This window comes from Quercus lobata, chromosome 5 (genome assembly GCF_001633185.2).
Source record: "Quercus lobata isolate SW786 chromosome 5, ValleyOak3.0 Primary Assembly, whole genome shotgun sequence".
Taxonomy (NCBI): Eukaryota; Viridiplantae; Streptophyta; class Magnoliopsida; order Fagales; family Fagaceae; genus Quercus; species Quercus lobata.
The window spans coordinates 20,566,184-20,585,397 of NC_044908.1; the positions used below are offsets into that span (position 1 = coordinate 20,566,184).

The following is a 19,214-nucleotide window of genomic DNA, read 5'->3' on the forward strand; positions in this document are numbered from 1 at the left end:
AAGGCAGAAGGGTACAACCTTATGGTCAGATGAAAATCTTGCTTTGGATGAATGTGGTTTGATGGACTTAGGTTACATAGACAGTAAATTTACATGGTTAAAATATTGCAAATGGACTTTTGATATGGGAAAGATTAGACAGAGCAGTGGGGTTGATTGATTGGTGTACTCATTTTCCAGCAAAAAAATTGTTCCTATAAAGTTGTGATTTACAACTATATTTTTGTTGGTTTTAATTCCATGTCAAATTTGGATGTGTTTTGTTCAATCATTTCCTTGTATGTTTGTGGGATTTATTGTAAGGGTTGAGTGTGAGAATTTTGTGAAGAATTGTGAAGACAATGAAGTTTGTGACTTGCTTGCGACTGACTTGTGAGTGGACAACTTGTGAAAGGCCACGTGAAAAGCACATGCATGGAAGCTGAATAGACTTATGCTAGGTTGGTTTTTGCGAGTCACTTTGCGACTTGGCCAAATCGCAAGTGACTCACAAAACTCTCTGCCTGAATGTTTTTAAAGAGTGCCTTCCTCATTTCTTTACACACTATATAATCCCACATTACCTATGAAATTGTAAAGAGACTTTCAAAGAGAACTCTAAAAATACACTTGAAAGTTAGAGATTGTAAACCCACAATCATATACTTCTACCTCTCCAATTACAAATCCTTGAGAGGTTCTTAGCCTAAACACTTACTTCTCCCAATCCAAGTGTTGAGAGAAGTTTTGGAGCATGTGGGAAGTATTGGAAGAAGCCATTGATTGGCGGATGCAATTTGGAGCTAATTGTGGGATTCGGATAACTAGCGAAGACAAGACTTGGTGCTTTCCTCATTTCTTTACACACACTATATAAGCCCACATTACCTACGAAATTGTAAGGAGACTTTCAGAGAGAAAACCCTAGCAATACACTTGAAAGTTAGAGATTGTAAACCCACAATCATTTACTCCTACCTCTCCAATTACAAATCTTTGAGAGGTTTTTAGCCCAAACACTTACTTCTCCGAATTTGAGTGTTGAGAGAAGTTTTGGTGCGTGTGGGAAGCATTGGAAAAAGCCATTGATTGGCGGATGCAATTTGGAGCTAATTATGGGATTCGGATAACTAGTGAAAAGAAGGCTCGGTGAAGTTCGTTGGGAGCTGTAATTCAGAGGGTTCAAGTATATTGGGTAGATTAGGCTTGGAGGGTCTTTTTGATATCCTTGTACTCCAACTTTATTCACTAGTGGATCATTTCAGCTTGGAGGGTTGTGAGAGGGTTTTTTTCCGAGTACTTCGATTTTCTCTTCAATAACACGTCTTTATATTATTTTGTTATTTGCATCTCTCTTCCCTTACTCTTATTTTATACTTATTGTCTATTGTATATGCATCTGCTTTAGGGTAGTTCCGACCTAATTACATTACTCTTACTCTTATTCCGTATCTAGTTAAGTAGGGTAAAAACAATCTAGCCCTAAATTTAAAATTAGGGATTTAAACAAGCAATAGTGTTTTACACTATTTGAGCTTTTAGTTCTGTTAGAGCGTGGGTCTTTGGATCACAAGCCCATAATGATTCATCCTAGTGGGGCGGTGGTAAAGCTGAAGAGGCCATGGAGGTTTGAGGAAGTATGGTTGGATTAGGGGTGGAACCAAGGGGGGGGGGGGGGGGGGGGGGGCAACTGCCCCCCCTGACTCCTGAAAAGTCCCCTAGATTATAGCATTTAGGTTCCTTTTTTAAATGCTTTGCCCAACGTATGAAAAAAATTCAAAAAGACAAAATGTCTTGTTATAGAAAAACAATCCTGACATGTAAAAATAAAAAGGGAAAAAGCTGCATATATCATCCACTTACAATAATACTACTTATTTTCTCTTTTAAGCTTTTATATTGTCCAAATTTATAGCTTATCACCATATATGACACTTTACTGTTTAACTCAATTTTCTTCTGTTATCCTTCTTATTTTTTATTATTATTTTTGGGTTTTTTCTTTCACCGCAATGATGGTGGTCTTAAATTTTACACTCTTTTTTATTATTATTTTTATATAGAAAAGATAAACTACCTAATGTCCCAGTACGGTATTGAAATTCTCAAACCTCCACTATCCATTTTTTCTCCTTCTTGACTTTTTAGTTTCCAATTTTATAGGTTATTGCTATACTTTTTTTTACGTTGATTATTAGTGACTATGCCACAATTTCAAAATATAAATCATCAAATGCTGTCGAGCAAATTAAATTTGTTATGAAAAAATAAACTATAGTTTATACTTACATTAAATTTTGTATAACAATTATAGTTATTTATAATTGTTTATTTATTAGGTTATTAATATTGATTAGTTTTTTAAGGTTATTTTAGTTTAATATTGTCTTTAAACCTTGCCCTTCCTAAACTAAAATCCTAACTCTGCCGCTAGGTTTGAGGGGTGTAATGACATAGTGAATGCAACATGGAGGGTAAATACAGTGGGGTCCCCAATAAGAAAGGTGGTGCAAGGACTTTGTGGATGTAATCTAGGGACATGAAACTAGTTATTTCCATAATAAAGCATCACACCGATTTCGAAGAAATAGGATTCTGGGATTAAAAAATTCTAGTGGGGAGATGTGTTTTGGAGATGATAAGGTTGTTGATTTACTGGAAAACTATTACAGAAATTTATTTACATCGATCCGCTGCCCCAACAGAAATAGAAGAGGTAGTGCAGTATACAGCTCGTGTGGTTGATGATGAGACGAGTCAAATGCTGGTAGCAGATTTTACAAGAATTGAGGTGGAGGTTGCCCTTAAGCAAATGGCTCCCTTGAAAGAACCAAGCCCGGATGGAATGCCCTCAATTTTCTATCAATACTACTGGCAGAATATTGGGGATGAAGTAACAGAGGCAATTATCTCCTGCTTGAATTCGGGCAAGACCTTGACAGGTTTGAACCATATTTTCTTACACTTATTCCCAAATTAAAATGCCCTGAATCTATTTATGAATTTCATCCTGTAGCATTGTGTAATATTTTGTATAAACTCATCTGAAAAGTGCTGGCAAATAGATTAAAAATAATTTTGCCTTAGATTATTTCAAAATCCCAAAGTGCTTTTCAATATGATAAGGCCATCTTTGATGCTTTTGAGACATGACATCATATGAAGACAAATAGGTTTGGGAAAATAGGTTTGGGAAAATATTTTTTATGACTATGAAATTAGACATGAGTAAAGCATATGATAGGGTGGAATGGAAGTTTTTGTAGGAAATTATGGACCGAATGGGATTTCATTTTAAATGGATTGGGTGGATTTTGGAGTGTATTAGCTCGGTTTCATTTTCTATCATGGTTAATGGTGAATCGATAGGGCATAGGGGACCCTTTATCTTCTTACCTATTTCTCCTATGCTCAGAAGGTTTGAATAGTCTAATCCAACATGTAGTGGTTGAGGGGAGCATTCAAGGTTTCTCACTTTGCTGAAGTGGACCAAAAATTTCTTACCTATTTTTTTTGCAAATGATAGCTTGCTTTTTTATTGTGCAAAAATGGGGGACATTCAGACAATTCTTCAAGTCTATGAAAATACCTTAGGTCAAATGATAAATACAAAGAAGACAACATTATTCTTTAGTAACTCGGTGATTGAAGAGGTTAAAAATTCAATCAAAGCAAAACTCGAGGTGCCAGAGATAAAGCAATATGAGATGTATTTGGGGCTACCTGCTATGGTTGGAAAAAATAGAAGTGCTAGCTTGAATTACATTAAAGATAGGATTTGGGGAAAGCTCCAAATATGGAAGGAAAAACTCTTGTCACAAGTAGGGAAGGAGGTTCTCTTAAAGGCGTGGTCCAAGCAATTCCCCCTTTTGCTATGGGATGTTTTAAACTTCCCTTGGGCTGATTTGAAAATTTTGGTGGGGACAACGTGGTGAACTAGCAGAGGAAAATCTATTGGAAAAATTGGGAGGTTGTGTTGGGCCAAAACAGAAGTGGAATGAGTTTCAAGGAGTTGGGAAAATTCAATGATGATATGTTGGCAAAATAGGTTTGGCGTCTTGTGCATGATACAGATTCTTTTATTTATTTATTTATTTTTATCGTGTTTTCAAGGCAAAGTATTTCCCAAATGGAAGCATATTTTATGCCAAAAAAAATCTTTGGGGTCCTATGCATGGAAAAGTATTTTGAAGGCGAGGAGGGTTATTTCTTTGGGTGCAAGGTGGAAGGTGGGTGATGGAAAGTCTATCCGAGTGTGCAACGAAAGTTGGATGTTGGGAAACTCTGGTGGTAGAGTGCTATCGCTTCCCTTGGAGTTGAGTGGTGATTCTTGTGTGGCTGACCTTATAAACAATAACACAGGTTGGTGGGACATAAGAAAAATTGATAAATGTTTTTTGCCTTTTGAAGCTCAAAGCATTAAATCTATACCCCTCTGTTCTAACCCACAATCTGATTATTTTTTCTGGCCATTAGCAGGTGATGACATATACACGGTGAAGACAGGTTATAAGCTATTATGTGGTGTGGCAAGAGAGGAAGCTGCCTCTGTGTCAAACTCTGAGAACATAAAAACTTTCCGGTCTGGGTTGGAAATTAAAAAATCCCAGGCAAAGTTAAGCATTTCCTGTGGAAGGCGTGTACCAATAGTTTGCCAACAAAAACAAATTTGCTTAAAAGAAAAATCCTCTCGGATCCCACATGCCATCTATGTGGCTGTCTAGCTGAAGATGTCATGCATGCATTATGGGACTGTGAAGCTGTAAAGTCAGTGTAGGGACTGGATTTTGGTTGGGTTAACAGGTTTGAAGCTGCACAGTGGACATTCACTGAGCTGTTTGGTTGAATCATGACTCAACCTCGTGTTCCTGAGATTTTTGCCACCACAGCATGGTTCCTTTGGTCGCATAGAAATAAAACAAGGTTGAACGAGGTTACTCAACTTGACAGAATTCCTGAAGCTGTCCGTAGCTTCCTCTCAACATTTAAAAGAAATAAGGACTAGCCACGGGGGAAAGCTCAAAGAAGAAAAAAAGAGATGGATACCGCCTACAGAGGGTGAGTTTAAAACTAATTTTGATGGAGCAATGTTTGAAGAAAATAATAATGCAGGAATAGGGATTATTGTTCGGAACTCTTGTGGTGAGGTGATGGTGGCTCTTTCTGAAAAAATCCCAAAACCTTGATCGGTGGAAATCTTGGAGATGTTAGCTGCAAGGCGCGCTGTCAAAATTGTGCAGGAACTAGGCTTGCATGACTCTCACTTTGAAGGCGACTCACTTGTTGGTATCAAAGCCTTGCAAAGAGGAAATATGCTATAATCCTCTTTTGGTTACTTAATTATGATATTTTATCTTCTGTTAGATCCTTAAGGAGTATCTCTCTCTCATACTTTGAGTTAAGGAAATATGGCTGCATATGCCTTAGCCTAGAGAGCAAAAATTTCTTTTCTTTTGTTTGTTTGGATGGAGTCCGTTCCACCATATCTGGATTATGTAGTTTTTCTACTGATTTCTCAGCACAAAAATAATATTATGAATGACTTTTTTCTCAAGAAAAAAATTAAAAAACAAATAACAAAACATGCATGTAGCATAATTGTTTCACATGTCAAAGATTTAGAATTGCTAAATAGCACTTAAGTCAAACATGACATGTCAAATGGAGCTGAGACATGTACAAAATGGTCACTCCCCATCATAGTTGGTGTGTGTGATGACTCCCTCCTTATTCTAAATTAAATTAAAATCTCTCATCCCCAATTGTGGAGTTGGAACTGTCAATGACCATATTCAGTGTTCTAATAATATAAATTCAAGTATTTATGCACAAAATTAAAAGTGGCATGTAAATCAGCTTAATTTACTTAAAAAAAATGCTTTGAAACATGAAGATTGAACACTAGATAAATAATCATGCTTATTTCTGCCTATGGACAACTGGACTTTGTCCACCTTACCCGAAATAAGCCGCTTTTGTTATTTGAGTTTTATGTTCATCATCAATATTTTATAGAAATGAAGATAATTGTTTTTAATAAAAATAAGAAGATTCTATTTAAATTTATAATCATTTTTATAAATAGTTGATGATGAACCAAAATTCAAAAACCAAAATTTTATTATCATTTTTAGTATAGGGTACACACATTACATTTAAGAATTTAAAGAGTAACCTTGCATACAGCTGGCTAGAGTTATATTGTATTGTTTTTCATTGTAGATAACACCCCATGCTAAGTAATCCTTTTAGGGTATAGCTATGTAAATTATACATATGATTACTACTTTATCCTCCAATCATGAGAAAAGTCTTTTACTACTTATTCAGTAACCACAATACCTAATGCAAATTTTGAAATCAAACTTAAAAGGGATATTTCTCAAAAAAAAAAAAAAAAAAAACTTATAAGGGATGTTATATAAAATATAATTGGACTACAACTCTTGGTGATACTATGAAAGTAGTAAAAAAAAAACTACCAATAAAAAAAATTGACATTTTGATTTCTCAAATATGAGATTTATTTATTTTTTTGATAGTAATATGATTATTTTTTTTGTCCGCTTGCTACTTTGGACATTTATCTGAATAGCCAGGACCCCCGAAATAAAAATTGGTTCCACTGCCTCCACTGTTATCGCTTTGTACATTTATATTATAGCAGGAAGGTTTCGTTACATCTGTTGCCAGCTCCCCAGCCTCAACATCTCTAAAAATGCCGTTTGAATCCACGGATTGAATATTTCGAAAATAGCTTGCTTTTCCATAGCCTTCACTTGGAAAATGGCCACTTCCCATTTGAGTTTTTGTGTGGACGCCCCCTATTTTGTTGTTGTAAATCTCTCCACCCCAAGTAAGTTCGGTTGCACTGTTCGCCAAATATGTGAAGAGGGATGAAGGCCAGTATCCTACCGGCTGATCATTCACTTTGAGCCACCAATTTCCATTGTTCTAAAGCATTTAAGATGAAGAATTTCGTGAGCATTATGTAAGAAAGGCATATGTATAGCAAGCATGATTTATTGAAAAAAAGAATTTTTTGTACACTACGTACCTTGTATATGGTTATCCCTATGTTGGTTTGCTTCGAGTTGTAGCTGGAAACACCTCCTATAGGAGATCCAAGGGCAACTTGCTTGTTTGTTTGAACAAAACCAGGACATTCAAGATTGTGGCAACCCGTGCTTTGGTAGCCATCACTCTTAATAAGGATAAAATAAGTTAGTTTTCAAGAGAAACTTGCATGGAATTTATACTAGTAATTATACATGGTAGGGGTAACTATATATCTTGATTTGGAAAGCATGCAATTGATAAGAGTAGGTTGACGAAATTCCTAGTGTAAATTTAAATTTCATCCCAAAAGGAAATAGGCAAACTTACAGTCCAATATACGAAGAGCTTTGATTTTTGGTCATAATCAACCTGGAATATCATGAAATGTTCATCAATTCATTATCAATGTTATATATATCTCAAATCAAACTTTCTATGCTTTTCTTATGTATATTTGAATGCCAATATATAGAGTCTAATCATCTCAAAGTTTAAACTTATAACACTCAAAAAACAAAATCTAAATATATGCTAATGTTTAATTTTTGTGAAGATGACATTATAATTCAGTGAAGAAACTTACTCTCCATCCAGCTTCCATAGTGTTTACTTTGTCGTCTGGACCAGCTACAACCCATATTTGACCAATACTCATTTCTCCATTATTAGATACAGTAGGTTGCCATACGTTAATTGTTGCATGTGCTCCATGAAAGTTGCCACCAAGATAAGCTGTGGCATACTAATTATTCCAATTATCATTCATATCAATATATATATGTCAGTAAGAATAATTAATTTATAAAAAGAAATAAATTTATTCAAGACTAAAAAGAATTTTGCATTTCAATGCGACATGATCAAATATGTAAAAATAAATATCAGTCTTTTATTTATAAAAACGATACCTCATGAGCACTTAGGTCATCACCATCAGAAGCGCTATCCAAGCTATGATTAAGCCGTGCTCGACGTTGTTTGAAATGATAGAGATCACGAGGGCGTTGATTTCCTTGTGGTCGTCTAATGGGGATTGTTGCCTCAGGGCATTGTCCACTTTTATGCCAATTTTGAAACAGCTGATCAGGTTCTGAGGGATTCGCTTTTAGATCACTTGGAATTGAACTGGGTTTCATCTGTTTAGCCAAAAAATAAATCAATTACTATTAGTTTGAATCCCCAGTTGTGGCATTGAAAAGAGAAAGCAATAATCAAGTCCTAGAGCATTGAATTATTGAGTTTGGTACTCCTTAGCCCTCGTTGAGATAAGGGAAATAAATGGAACAGAAAGGAATAAAAAGAGTAAATTTAATAGTGTTTTTATTCATTTATTTATTTTTACAGTTTCCCTCTCAAAGCTTATATAAACTTTATATAAAAAAAAAAAAAAAATGGAATGCTAACCTTTTTTTTAAAACCGTAAATATAGACTGGCTTATTGTACAAATGCATGTACTGTACAATTCATTCTAAAAGTATTCTAAATAAATATTTAAGTTTGTTAAAGATATTTATTGGTTTAATATTGCTTCATGTATTGGCTCAAGAGGCCCGATTGTATTTCTCAACCTATGTACATTGAATCCTAAACATTACCCTCCTATATAAACCCTGTTATAGAGTCATAACACATACAATATTAATAACAAAGATATAATTAACAATGTCTTTATCCCGTGGATGTAGGCTGTAAGGTCAAACTACATAACTTCTTGTATTCTCTCTCTTTCATATGCTTCCACTTTCACTACAATTTATTTGCAATATTTTCTATTCCGTCTTTAGTTTTAACAAAGCTAAAGTTTTTTTATTTATTTATTTGTTTTATTTAAAGGAAAGGGTGAATTCACCAGATTAGTTGAGAAAATTAGTTTTTGGACTCAACTTCCCAAAAACTTAATGAGGTTTGGTATAGTGATAGGTCCTGACAAAAATAAAGGGCTTATGATTTAAAAGGTTATTGTTTTTATTTTTATTTTTTAAAATGGAAGGGTTAAAAAGTTACTTGTTACACATTTGGCCACCCCTTGAAATGGCTCACGAAAGAAGAAGAAAAATTATAAAGTTATGAGGTATATGAAACAAAATAAATGAAATAGAAAATTCAATTATAGAAACCTGTATATACAGTTAGCAATATAACTAAATAAACTACCTGTATGATGTGATTTTTTAGAAGTGGATGATCAAAAGCAGGTTGTTGATAAAAATCGACACAGTCAATTATGTCACCATCCTCTGTCTGAAAAGATTTCACTTGATCTTAGAATAGTCGGGAATCAAAAAATACATATATAAATATGAAAAAACATTTTAAATCAAGATAAAAATTAAGGAAGCAAGAAGTATAACCTCAATGGTTTTTATTGTTCCTTTGTGCTTAACCAATTTCGTAGCCCCAATACTTCTTCCATCAACAAATCTATCACTTAACATGTAAGACAAAGTTAGCAAGTAAAGCATAAAAAATTCTAGTTTATTGTTAATAATGTTAGCCATTGAGAAGGTTGAAAAATTCTCTATCGTTGAATAACTGTTCTTGATAGAATTTCCTCCTCTCTATAGAGTCATAGACAATAAGATTCAAAAGTATTATGGAAGTTAGAGATTGAAAGAGTTACATATATCTTTGTGAGTGTAATTAGCTTGCCTTTTATACTCTAATGAACAAAATCCAACTCATAATTTCAACAATTAGGAGGTTGCCAAAGAAAAAATGATAATTTTTAGGAAGGAGACCTTTTCAATTTTAATTAGTTTTTATTTAGTTATTAATAAGAGATGTGGAAAATTTTTAGGAAAAACAACTTTTCAATTTTAGCTATTGATAAGATATATGTATAGAATTTTTAGGGAAAACAACTTTTCAATTTTAATTTACGTTTAGTTTGATTCAAAGATAATATTTTCTAAAAAATTAGTCATTTTCAAAAAATATTTTTTATAACTTCTCTTATTTAGCTTACTGTAAGATAGATTTATTTTTCAAAAAAAAAAAAAAAATAGTGGAAAATAATTTCTAAAAATAAGTCATGCTTTTTTTTTTTTACCAAAGATAATTTTCATTTGACTCATTTTTTCTAATGCTACCAAACACTAGAAAACTATTTCTATACAAGACTTTCCATCAAAACAAAAAGTGTTAGTTTTAATTATTAATAAGAGATGCAATTATCTATTACTAAATAATGTACCGCATGAAACACAACTAAATTTCCAAGAATGATTTAGTAATATTTATGAAAAATCGTTCTTACACAAAGGCAAACTAAGGGTCGAGCGAGGGCAATTGCTCCCCACTAGCCCCATTAAAACTTATATAAATGTTTTTTATGGTTCAAAAGTTAAAAAAAGAAAAACAAGGATACAACATGGAGAAAAAAAAAAAAAAACCCAAACAATATTTGTACTTGTTACAAGTTTAAGTTTATATAGTAATTTTTTTATTTTCATAAAAATTTATATATATATTTATATAATTAATGTTTACATTGATTTTTCCCATCTATAATCTTTATAAATATAAAGTTTAAATTCTATAAGAACTTGGTGTAAAAGCTTTGGTTTACATTATTTAATAAGGACTTGTCATATCATCGTTTTACTAAAGATCATAAATTCTAAGCAAATGTTAACACAACAAAAGTTTTCTTAATACAATTACAAAGACCAATTGTTATCAAAGTGAAATTCAATTGTTAAATAAAATAATTGTAAGAGTATAGATATAAACTAATAAATAAAATCATTGTAAGCTTTAATAATTAAAATTCACTTAACAACAATACTTAACATGTTTATTGTATTTAGAAACAATAGATAATTTCTAATATTTAATCTTAGAAGTAATAATTAGAATGTTCATTGTATTAAGAAACAATATGTCTAAAGAACTTATAATTTATCTTTTATTCTCTTATTAGTACTATGTACAAAATTGAATAAGAAAACCATTCAGACTGCAAAATTTATCTATTACTCAAGATACATCTTTTTTTTGACCCCTCTAGAAATTTCTTTTGGAGCCGTTATTGGTTTAAATTCTATAAGAAATTGGTGCAAAATCTTTTGCTTACACCATTTAATAAGAACTTGTCACATCACTATTTTATTAAAGATAATAAATTCTATAAAGAATATTGAGTGTAAAAGTATGTGTTTACAGTTTACACCCACCAATCAAATGATGCTACATTAGAAAATTTTTAAATACAAGAAAAGACCCTAACACAAGTTATCAAATCCCTTTTGAAGCAATATGCTATGTGAATATTACAAGAAAAAGAAAAAGAAAAAAGACATCTCCGAATAAAAAAAAAAAAACAGAGAACTTCGGCCGCCACAAGACCTGCAAACCAGGAAACAGCACCTGCGAATCAAAACCCAAACTTTGTATCTTAACTGCGTACACTCGCCACCACAGGACCTCTCTCTGTGAAAGTGAAACCGCCGCCGCGTTTGTTGTTTTTTCCTTGGTTGGAGCCAAGGAAATCTTCGCTGTTGCTCCGAAAGAGAGGCCATTTCAGTCCCACACACTCACTACTTCGTGGTGGAGGTCATCACCGTTGGCTAATTTGGAAATTGGCTTGCGAGAGAAGAGCTCCATTTACCCTCATTTTTATTTTCTACTTTTTAATGTTTGTCTTGATTATGGTACAACACAAAACTACAAACAATGATAATCTCTACATCTCTATCACTACTTGATCTATACTATGGTAGTCTGGGAGACTTAGACTTGTTGATTAATCAAATTGCAAGGTTTTGTTTTGTTTTTTTTGTTTTTTAATATTCAGAATGTATGGTTTGAAAAGGAAAGGAAATTAATGTTAAGTGTGTATTCTTGTAGTTGAAACTCATTTAGTCATACACAATAACATCTCAAGAAACTTCTTATGTTCTACAAGTTTTAATATCACGTAAAATTTAAAATCCCCAAAATCTAAGCTCCTCTTAGAATAGAATAGGGAGCACTGAACCTCCAACCCGCCGTACCTCCTGCCACACATATCGCCATGCATCCTGCCGAAGTTGCTGTGGGAGCCTTGAAAAGATGATGTATTTGCCCAATGGCGACTTCAGGAATTTTGTCTAGGGTGTTCCTATTCTACTTTGAAAAAATTTCGGGTCATTTCAGTCTATTTCGGGTGTTTCGGGAAATACCGGCTGAAATTCAAGATTTGGCCGGCATGAAGTTTGTGCTTAAAAAAAAAAAAAATGTTCTTAAAACCAAAACAAATTTGCGTTTTGTACACCGAAAAACCTCAAAAGGAAAAAAAAATGAAAAGAAAAGAAATGAACAAAGTTACATATATAATAAACTATAAGTTCATTTGAAATATTAATAAAATTATTAATTATTGTTGTTTAGTTGTTTCATTAATTTATTTGTCTTTTATAAACTATAATTTGTTATATTGTTGTTTCATTAATTATAAAATTATTAATTGTTGTTTAGCCTAACATAATTTAATTTGTTTATCTTTTATAATGTATTAGTTAATTAAATTATTAATTATTTTTTATTAGTTGCTTCATTATTTTTCTTTACTAACTATTAGCACACATCCCATGTGCATTATCCATTACCTGCCTCTCATACCTTTACTTCACACCCGGTCCCATGCCCCATTCACCCCTCCCTCCACTCAACAGACAAGCCCCAATCACAAGAGCCAATCAGAAATTCACAATCACTAATCACAATAGACAATACACTAAAATACAAAAAAGAGAATCAACCAATCACAAATATTAATAAAGTTACAATAAAGCTAAGCAATTACAATTCAATAAAGCTAAGCAAGCCCGTATAAAAAAATAAAATAAAATAAAGCTAAGCAATTTCACCAAAAAAAAGAAAAAGAAAAAAAAGAGAATCAGCCAATCAGATTAAGTCTTTAGTCTTAAAAAGAGAGAGACTCTCATTTCACTTTCATACTTTCAGTCTTCAAATAAAAGAGAGAAAGAGACAGAGAGAAGTAAGAGAGTAGAGAGTAAACCCATTAGAGAAAAAGAGAGAGTCAGAGAGAAGAAAAGTGTAAAGTAAAGATGAAATACCTTAAGGTTGGGGGAGCAGGGTGGCTGAGGTTGAGGGGCGTCGTCGTCGAGTTGGGTAGCATGTCGAGGCGACTGGCAAGGAAGGAATCTTCGATCCGATCTGTGCTATTCTGATCTCCAATTTGACTGGCGAGGCCAAGGCGATGATCGATCTCCGATCCGATTGGCGATGACTGATGGCGATAAGCTTTGTTGCTCGAGTTTGAGGCGGAGGCGATGAGCTCTATTTCTCCGTTTCTGATTTCAGTTTTTGCTACCATCTGTCTCTAGGTTGGGTTTTTTTTTTTTTGAGAATCCGTGGCCCGTGGGTTTGCTAGCATTTGTTGGGCTTGCCATATGTTGTTTTTTTTTCTTTAGATTGGGTTTGCTTTCCCATCTGTTGTTTAGGATTGATGTTGGGCTTTGGGCAGTGGGCTTGCTCTGTTACATTTTTTTTTTTTGCTTGAAAGTAGAACATATAAATTTTTTTTTATTTTTTATTTGAGGGTGTTCTTGATTTTGCTTGAGGGTGTTCCTATTTTTTTTTTTAAGGGTAAACAAATAAAAAAATTTAAATTATTATATATAATTTTTTTTTTTTAATTTTCGGATCAGGGTGTTCCTGGGAACACCCTGCCCTTAACGTGGCGTCGCCACTGTATCTGCCATAGCCTTAGACGACGTAAAACATGGGCCTATTGAATGGATAATTTGTTGGGTCTGGGCTTGGGTTTTAGAGATAAAATTAGGGTCGTAGGGTTGTCCACAGGTCGGGCTAGGTCGGTTTTGGACCCAACTTGGACTTGACCCGTCGGCGTTGGGTGGAAGGCAGAGGAACCCGAAACCGATCGTCGGAAAAATTGGTTGAGTCAATTTCAAGTGAGGGTGAGCGTTGGTCAGGCCGGGTTGGTCGTCGGAATAAAAAAAAAGGCATCGAAATCTGGAAAAAAAAGCGTTGTCGGAATCTAGAAACTTCGGCGGAATTTGGAAAACTTAGCCAAAATTTGAAAAACTTCACCAGAATTTGCATTTTTTCGCTGGAATCTGCATTTTTTTTTTTCAGCTAAGAATTGCTAGGATTTGGCCAGATCTGGCTAAATCCCACCAGATCTAGCCGGATCTAGTTGAGATCTCGCCAGATTTGGCTTGTTTTTGTAGGATTTGGCAGGATTTTTTTATAGCTCCGGTTGGGTTCGGGCTGCTTGGGTTTTGGAGATGCAAACCCACCACTCAACCCACCAGTGTCGATTTTTGATAACGGAAACCCATTGCTGATTGACTGGACCATTGGTTCAGGCCGGAATCAGGTCGACATCGGGCAGTTTGGCTAGGTTATTGGGCTTCGGTTGGGTCTAGACATTCTTACTTTAGACTATTAGAGAAGTAGAAAGGAGGTGAAAAGAGATGAAGATGTAGTGTTAGAACTTGGAAGGATTGAGGTGCATAGAAAGATTGCGAAGTGGGGTTAAAGATGGTTCAATGAAAATCCCATTGGCATTTTCATTAGACTCCTTCACCAAATGGAATGGGAATAGTAGTTTCCTTTGCATAACTCAACTTGATACTAAAGAAACTAAAGAAATTGAAACTATTCACAAATGTGTCTTTAATCTTTTTTGCTCTCCTTGAAATGAATTTAAATTTTTTTCCCTAAGAACTTGTGGTAAGTTATGGAAGAACTAGAAATACTATAGCTTGTTATGCTTTTTAAGACAAAAAAGGCTGAGAACTTAGAAGGAGTTGAACCAAAGAAAAAAAAAATGCTATCTTCAAAAACAAATAGACATGCTCAAGAGGGAGGGAGAGATGAAAGGAAAGGGAAGAGATAAAAGAAAGATTATCCCTAAAGGAATCTTATGGCATTGGTGAACAAATGTAGGAAAGGGTTTTGTATTCGATGACTTTTCCAGACTTTGGCCAAGTTCTGTATTCGATGGTTTTTATAGGAAGAAGAAGTTTACTTTAGGATTTGAGTTTCCGTTAGAGATATATTAACCTATTAGCAATAGGCCCAACCTTAATACTACTTTATGTGCAAGCCAAGTTTCTTACTTGTACTAGGAGTCTATTAATTTAGGGATTTAGTCTACTATATATATTCATGTTATGGTTCATTGTAACACAGATTTTGTACTACACTCTTATACTATTGTAGCGGGCCTTTTTTGGTTAAATCGAGCTGGGCTGCCTCCTATGGTACTGGGCCCAAATATTCTGAGTAAGAGAGTTGAGACCAGTCTAACTGCAACTCAATTTGGTCTGGCTTGTGCGCAAACTATACCTCGTCTGCTAGGAGCACGCTTACGGCAGACAGAACTGTTTCAGATGAGTTGCGGCAGGCAGATATGATAATAACGAGATAAAATAAAGTACTTTGACATCTTTATTAACGTAAACAGATAATCCCTACTTAAGAAAAGATAATTACAGTTTAACAACAATTATTTTATAAAAAAAGTAAGGGAAACAAGTGGGTAGTATATGGGTTGATTGAAAGAGGAAAGAAATCAGATTAAATCTGATTCGCAGGACCAAAGCCAGAGAGGGAAGAACGCTTCTTCTCAAAGTGAATAATCTCCCAAGGAGATCCTGCCATGGAAATTAATCACTTTGAGGGAAGCGGACCTGAATGGTTGGTACACAAGAGAACCCTTTGTTTCCGGCAGAGAGTAGGACTTTGAGAGGGAGAAAGGGAATTAACCTATTGGTGCATGCCTGCCGCTCTAACTCTCTTATCTTTTTCTTTCCTTCTCTTCTAAAATTCCCCTTTCTTATCTTTTTTTTTTTTTTTTTTCTTTCTACTTCTTTTTCTTAATACTTGTTTTCTATTTCCTAGTTTTCAAATTTCTAATATCGTGGTGCTTGTTTCCCTCTCTCTATACACGGCAAGGGCCTCTTTACAGTGCCTGCCGTGACTGAATTTTATTATTTTAGCCCTTAACCACCTTTGTCTGGTCTAGGTGTACTTGCCGACCACCATTGGTTCGTCTGTGTGCCACTCTCCATCGCCAAACAAAAGAAAACTATTTTGTTTGTTTGTCTGCCGTGATACCCTTTCCTGCTATGGTGTGAGTACCTTCTTTCTCCCTATCCCTCATGGCATGCACCTAGTTGTTCTAACTCAGTTTTGCTCCTTTGGGTGGTATGTCATCCCAGCAGGACACTTCCCCCAAAAGAGCCCTAGCAGGAACCTCAAAATAGGTTTTTCCTCTCTCCCCACCGCCAAACCATGCCCTCTTACCTCTGACCCATGACCTCACCATGTCCTGTATTGGCTGGGTACAGGCTGGTGAGGTCTGGGCCTTGCATGTGCCTTTCTTCCATGTATGTCCAAAATCTGTCTGCTGCTCATGCGTTTGCAGTGGTTGGTCTGCACAGTCTACCGTCCGTTTTTGACTATTTTCTGGTTTCCCTTTCCTTTATGGCTTGCCCTACTTAGGGGCTGGGCCTTGCTGGACGGTGGGCTTTGCTTTTCTTCAGCCTACCCTTTTTCCTTCTACCATCTCCTACCATTCTACTCTATCATTCCTGCTGCGAAGTTGTTTGCCTCAATCCTGCTGGGCCTTTTTGGGCCTGCCATTTATTCTTCTCCCAATGGCCCAGTACGACCATTGGTTCTTTTATTACATCATTGGCTGGCTCTTGTGTCCCATTTATTTTCCCTTGGACGTCTTGGGCCCGTTTGCTTTCCTTGGGCTTCTTCAGCCCTTTTCTTAACTTTGCATTCCTATGGGCTTTTACTGAATTCTTTGGGTTTCCCTGGCCCAATTACATTATCCCTCATCCTTGGGGTTTATGAGCTTGCCATCAACCCCTTACTTTTTTTGCTTTCATTACTTTGGGCCTGCCGTGACTCATTCTCACTTTTCCACATCATATACTGCCCATGATTAGCTTTTTCTCTCTTTTCGGGCCCCTTTAAGCCCATTTACCTCCTCAAGGCCCATTTGTTTATCTCATGGGCCTGTGACCCATTATTCCTGCCGCTTAGGCTTAATGGGTTTTCTATCCATTTGCCAACTCTTTTCTGTCTGTGTTGCTGGGCCTCTCCTTTCCACTTGGGCTTCCTAAAATGGCCATCAACAAGTATAAAGATATAACCCTTAAGGGTTTCCTCTGTTGACGTAGGCTGTAATTAAGGTTGAACCACGTAACTTTTGTGTTCTTGTGTTCCTATTTTATGCTTCCTTCTTCCGTATCTATTTAAGCATATTCAACATGGAATATATATCATAACTAATATTTAACACGGTATTAGAGCCACCTTCCTGTGGCCATGGTTTTCTGTCCTTACGGTGTGTTTAAAAGCAATCTTTGTCTTCCTCGATGTTTCTTCGTTGCATTAATCTTCTTTGGCTTTCCATTTTTGCCGTCAAAACTCTCTGGTATAGTTATGCCATTGTTAGAAGTTGCATCAACATTGCAAGGCCATTGCCTTCCTCAAATCACCGTCACAAAGCCAAACTTCATTCAAGGGATCTTCTAAACCTTATCAAATCTCAAGGTTTCATCGAGCTTCCATCTTGAGTTTGAGAGGGGGTGTTAGAGATATATTAGCCCATTAGCATAAGCCCAAGCCTAATATTAATACTAATTTGTGTGCAAACCAAGTCTCTTACTTGTACTAGAAGTTTATTAGTTTAAGGTTTAGTCTACTATATATACTCATGTTATGGTTCATTGTAACATAGGTTTTGTATTACACTTTTATATAATAAAGATTTAGCCCTTAAGTGGTTCATTCACAAACATAGGCCATAAAGCTAAACCATGTAACCCTCATATTTTTGTGTTCTCATTTTATGCTTTCCTCTTCCGCATCTATTCAAGGATATTCAACATGAAATATATATATCATAGCTAATATTTAACAAGTTGGAATATGATTCATACATCAATATCCACATGGCTTATCATCTGCCTCAAAATTGTCCCAATTTTTTTTTTTTGAAAATGAACTCAACTTCAATTAACCAACAAAGAAACAGAGTCCTCATACAAAGCTCTTTGAGCTGGCAGAGGGGTTTCCTCCAGCCATATACAATCATTGTTAATTTGTCTAGCATAACGGGCAAGAGAATGGGCCACCCCATTTGCGGAACGTCTAATGCATTTGAACTCCACAAAGCGCAGCCCAGCAGCCAAGTATCGAACATCATCGTAAATGTTTCCCAGTCTTGACCAATCCGGCTGAGCAGAGACAATAGACCGCAACACGTTTGAGTTATCACCTTCCACAACTAAATCAGCAAAGCCTGCATCAATTGCAAACTCCAAGGCTCGCCGGCAAGCTAGAACCTCTGCCTCTTCACTATCCATAGCAGCAGGACCCCTTGACGCCAACACAGCCATCACCTGACCATCCCCGTTCCGGATCACCACTCCAACACCAGTAGCAGACAACTCATTGAACACTGCAGCATCATAGTTCATCTTGTATGTCAAGCCTAAGGGAGGTTGCCACTTCTGGGATGGACCGCTTGACACATGGGGCATGGAAGAAACCAGCTGGGTCCGAGCCCCCAGAAACTCATCTAAAAGACTTCTAGCACGTCCAACCAGAGCCTCAGATTCCTGCAGAATTCCTCCATGCACAACTCGGTTACGGCGATGCCAAAGAAGCCAGCAAAGCACCAACGAGAATTCCAGCACATCCGGAGGCAGCTTATGTAGAAAATCCTCCACCAAATTGAACACAGAAGCTTGGACTGTCAGCCCCTTTTGCAGCAAACGATTGGAGCAGCCAGCCCACACATCTTGGGCTGCTGCACACTCCCACAAAGAGTGGAGAATTGTTTCGGGGACTTGGTTGCAGACAGGGCAAAGGTCAAAATCAATGATTCGTCGCTGCCTAAGCTTATCATAGGTTGGGAGAATATCGTGGCAGGCTCGCCACACAAAAACTTTGATCTTAGTTGGGATGTGAAGCCCCCAAACCTTCGCCTAAACGTCACTGCCAGCCCTTGGGTTAGACCCCTCACCCATATGTTTTGACTCCCTAGCCAACAACCTTGTTGTATAGTAACCAGACCGCACTGAGTATCGCCCATTTTTGTTATGCAGCCAGACCAACACATCTGAAGTATACCTTCTGCTCAGGGGGATTCGATAAATAGCTTCAGCATCAAATTTGCTAA

At 35.9% G+C, this 19,214-nt stretch overlaps 1 protein-coding gene across 1 annotated transcript; it reads right to left on the minus strand.

The window, feature by feature from the left end:
* Positions 1 to 6,537: 6,537 nt before the first annotated feature.
* Positions 6,538 to 9,637, minus strand: LOC115988877. Its single transcript, XM_031112502.1, has 7 exons — positions 9,391 to 9,637; positions 9,194 to 9,280; positions 7,947 to 8,174; positions 7,622 to 7,780; positions 7,366 to 7,407; positions 7,037 to 7,183; positions 6,538 to 6,933 (listed from the first exon to the last, which is right to left on the minus strand). Exons 1-7 carry the CDS (start codon positions 9,535 to 9,537, stop codon positions 6,550 to 6,552), a joined length of 1,194 nt encoding a protein of 397 aa, XP_030968362.1. The 5' UTR covers positions 9,538 to 9,637; the 3' UTR covers positions 6,538 to 6,549.
* Positions 9,638 to 19,214: the final 9,577 nt, after the last annotated feature.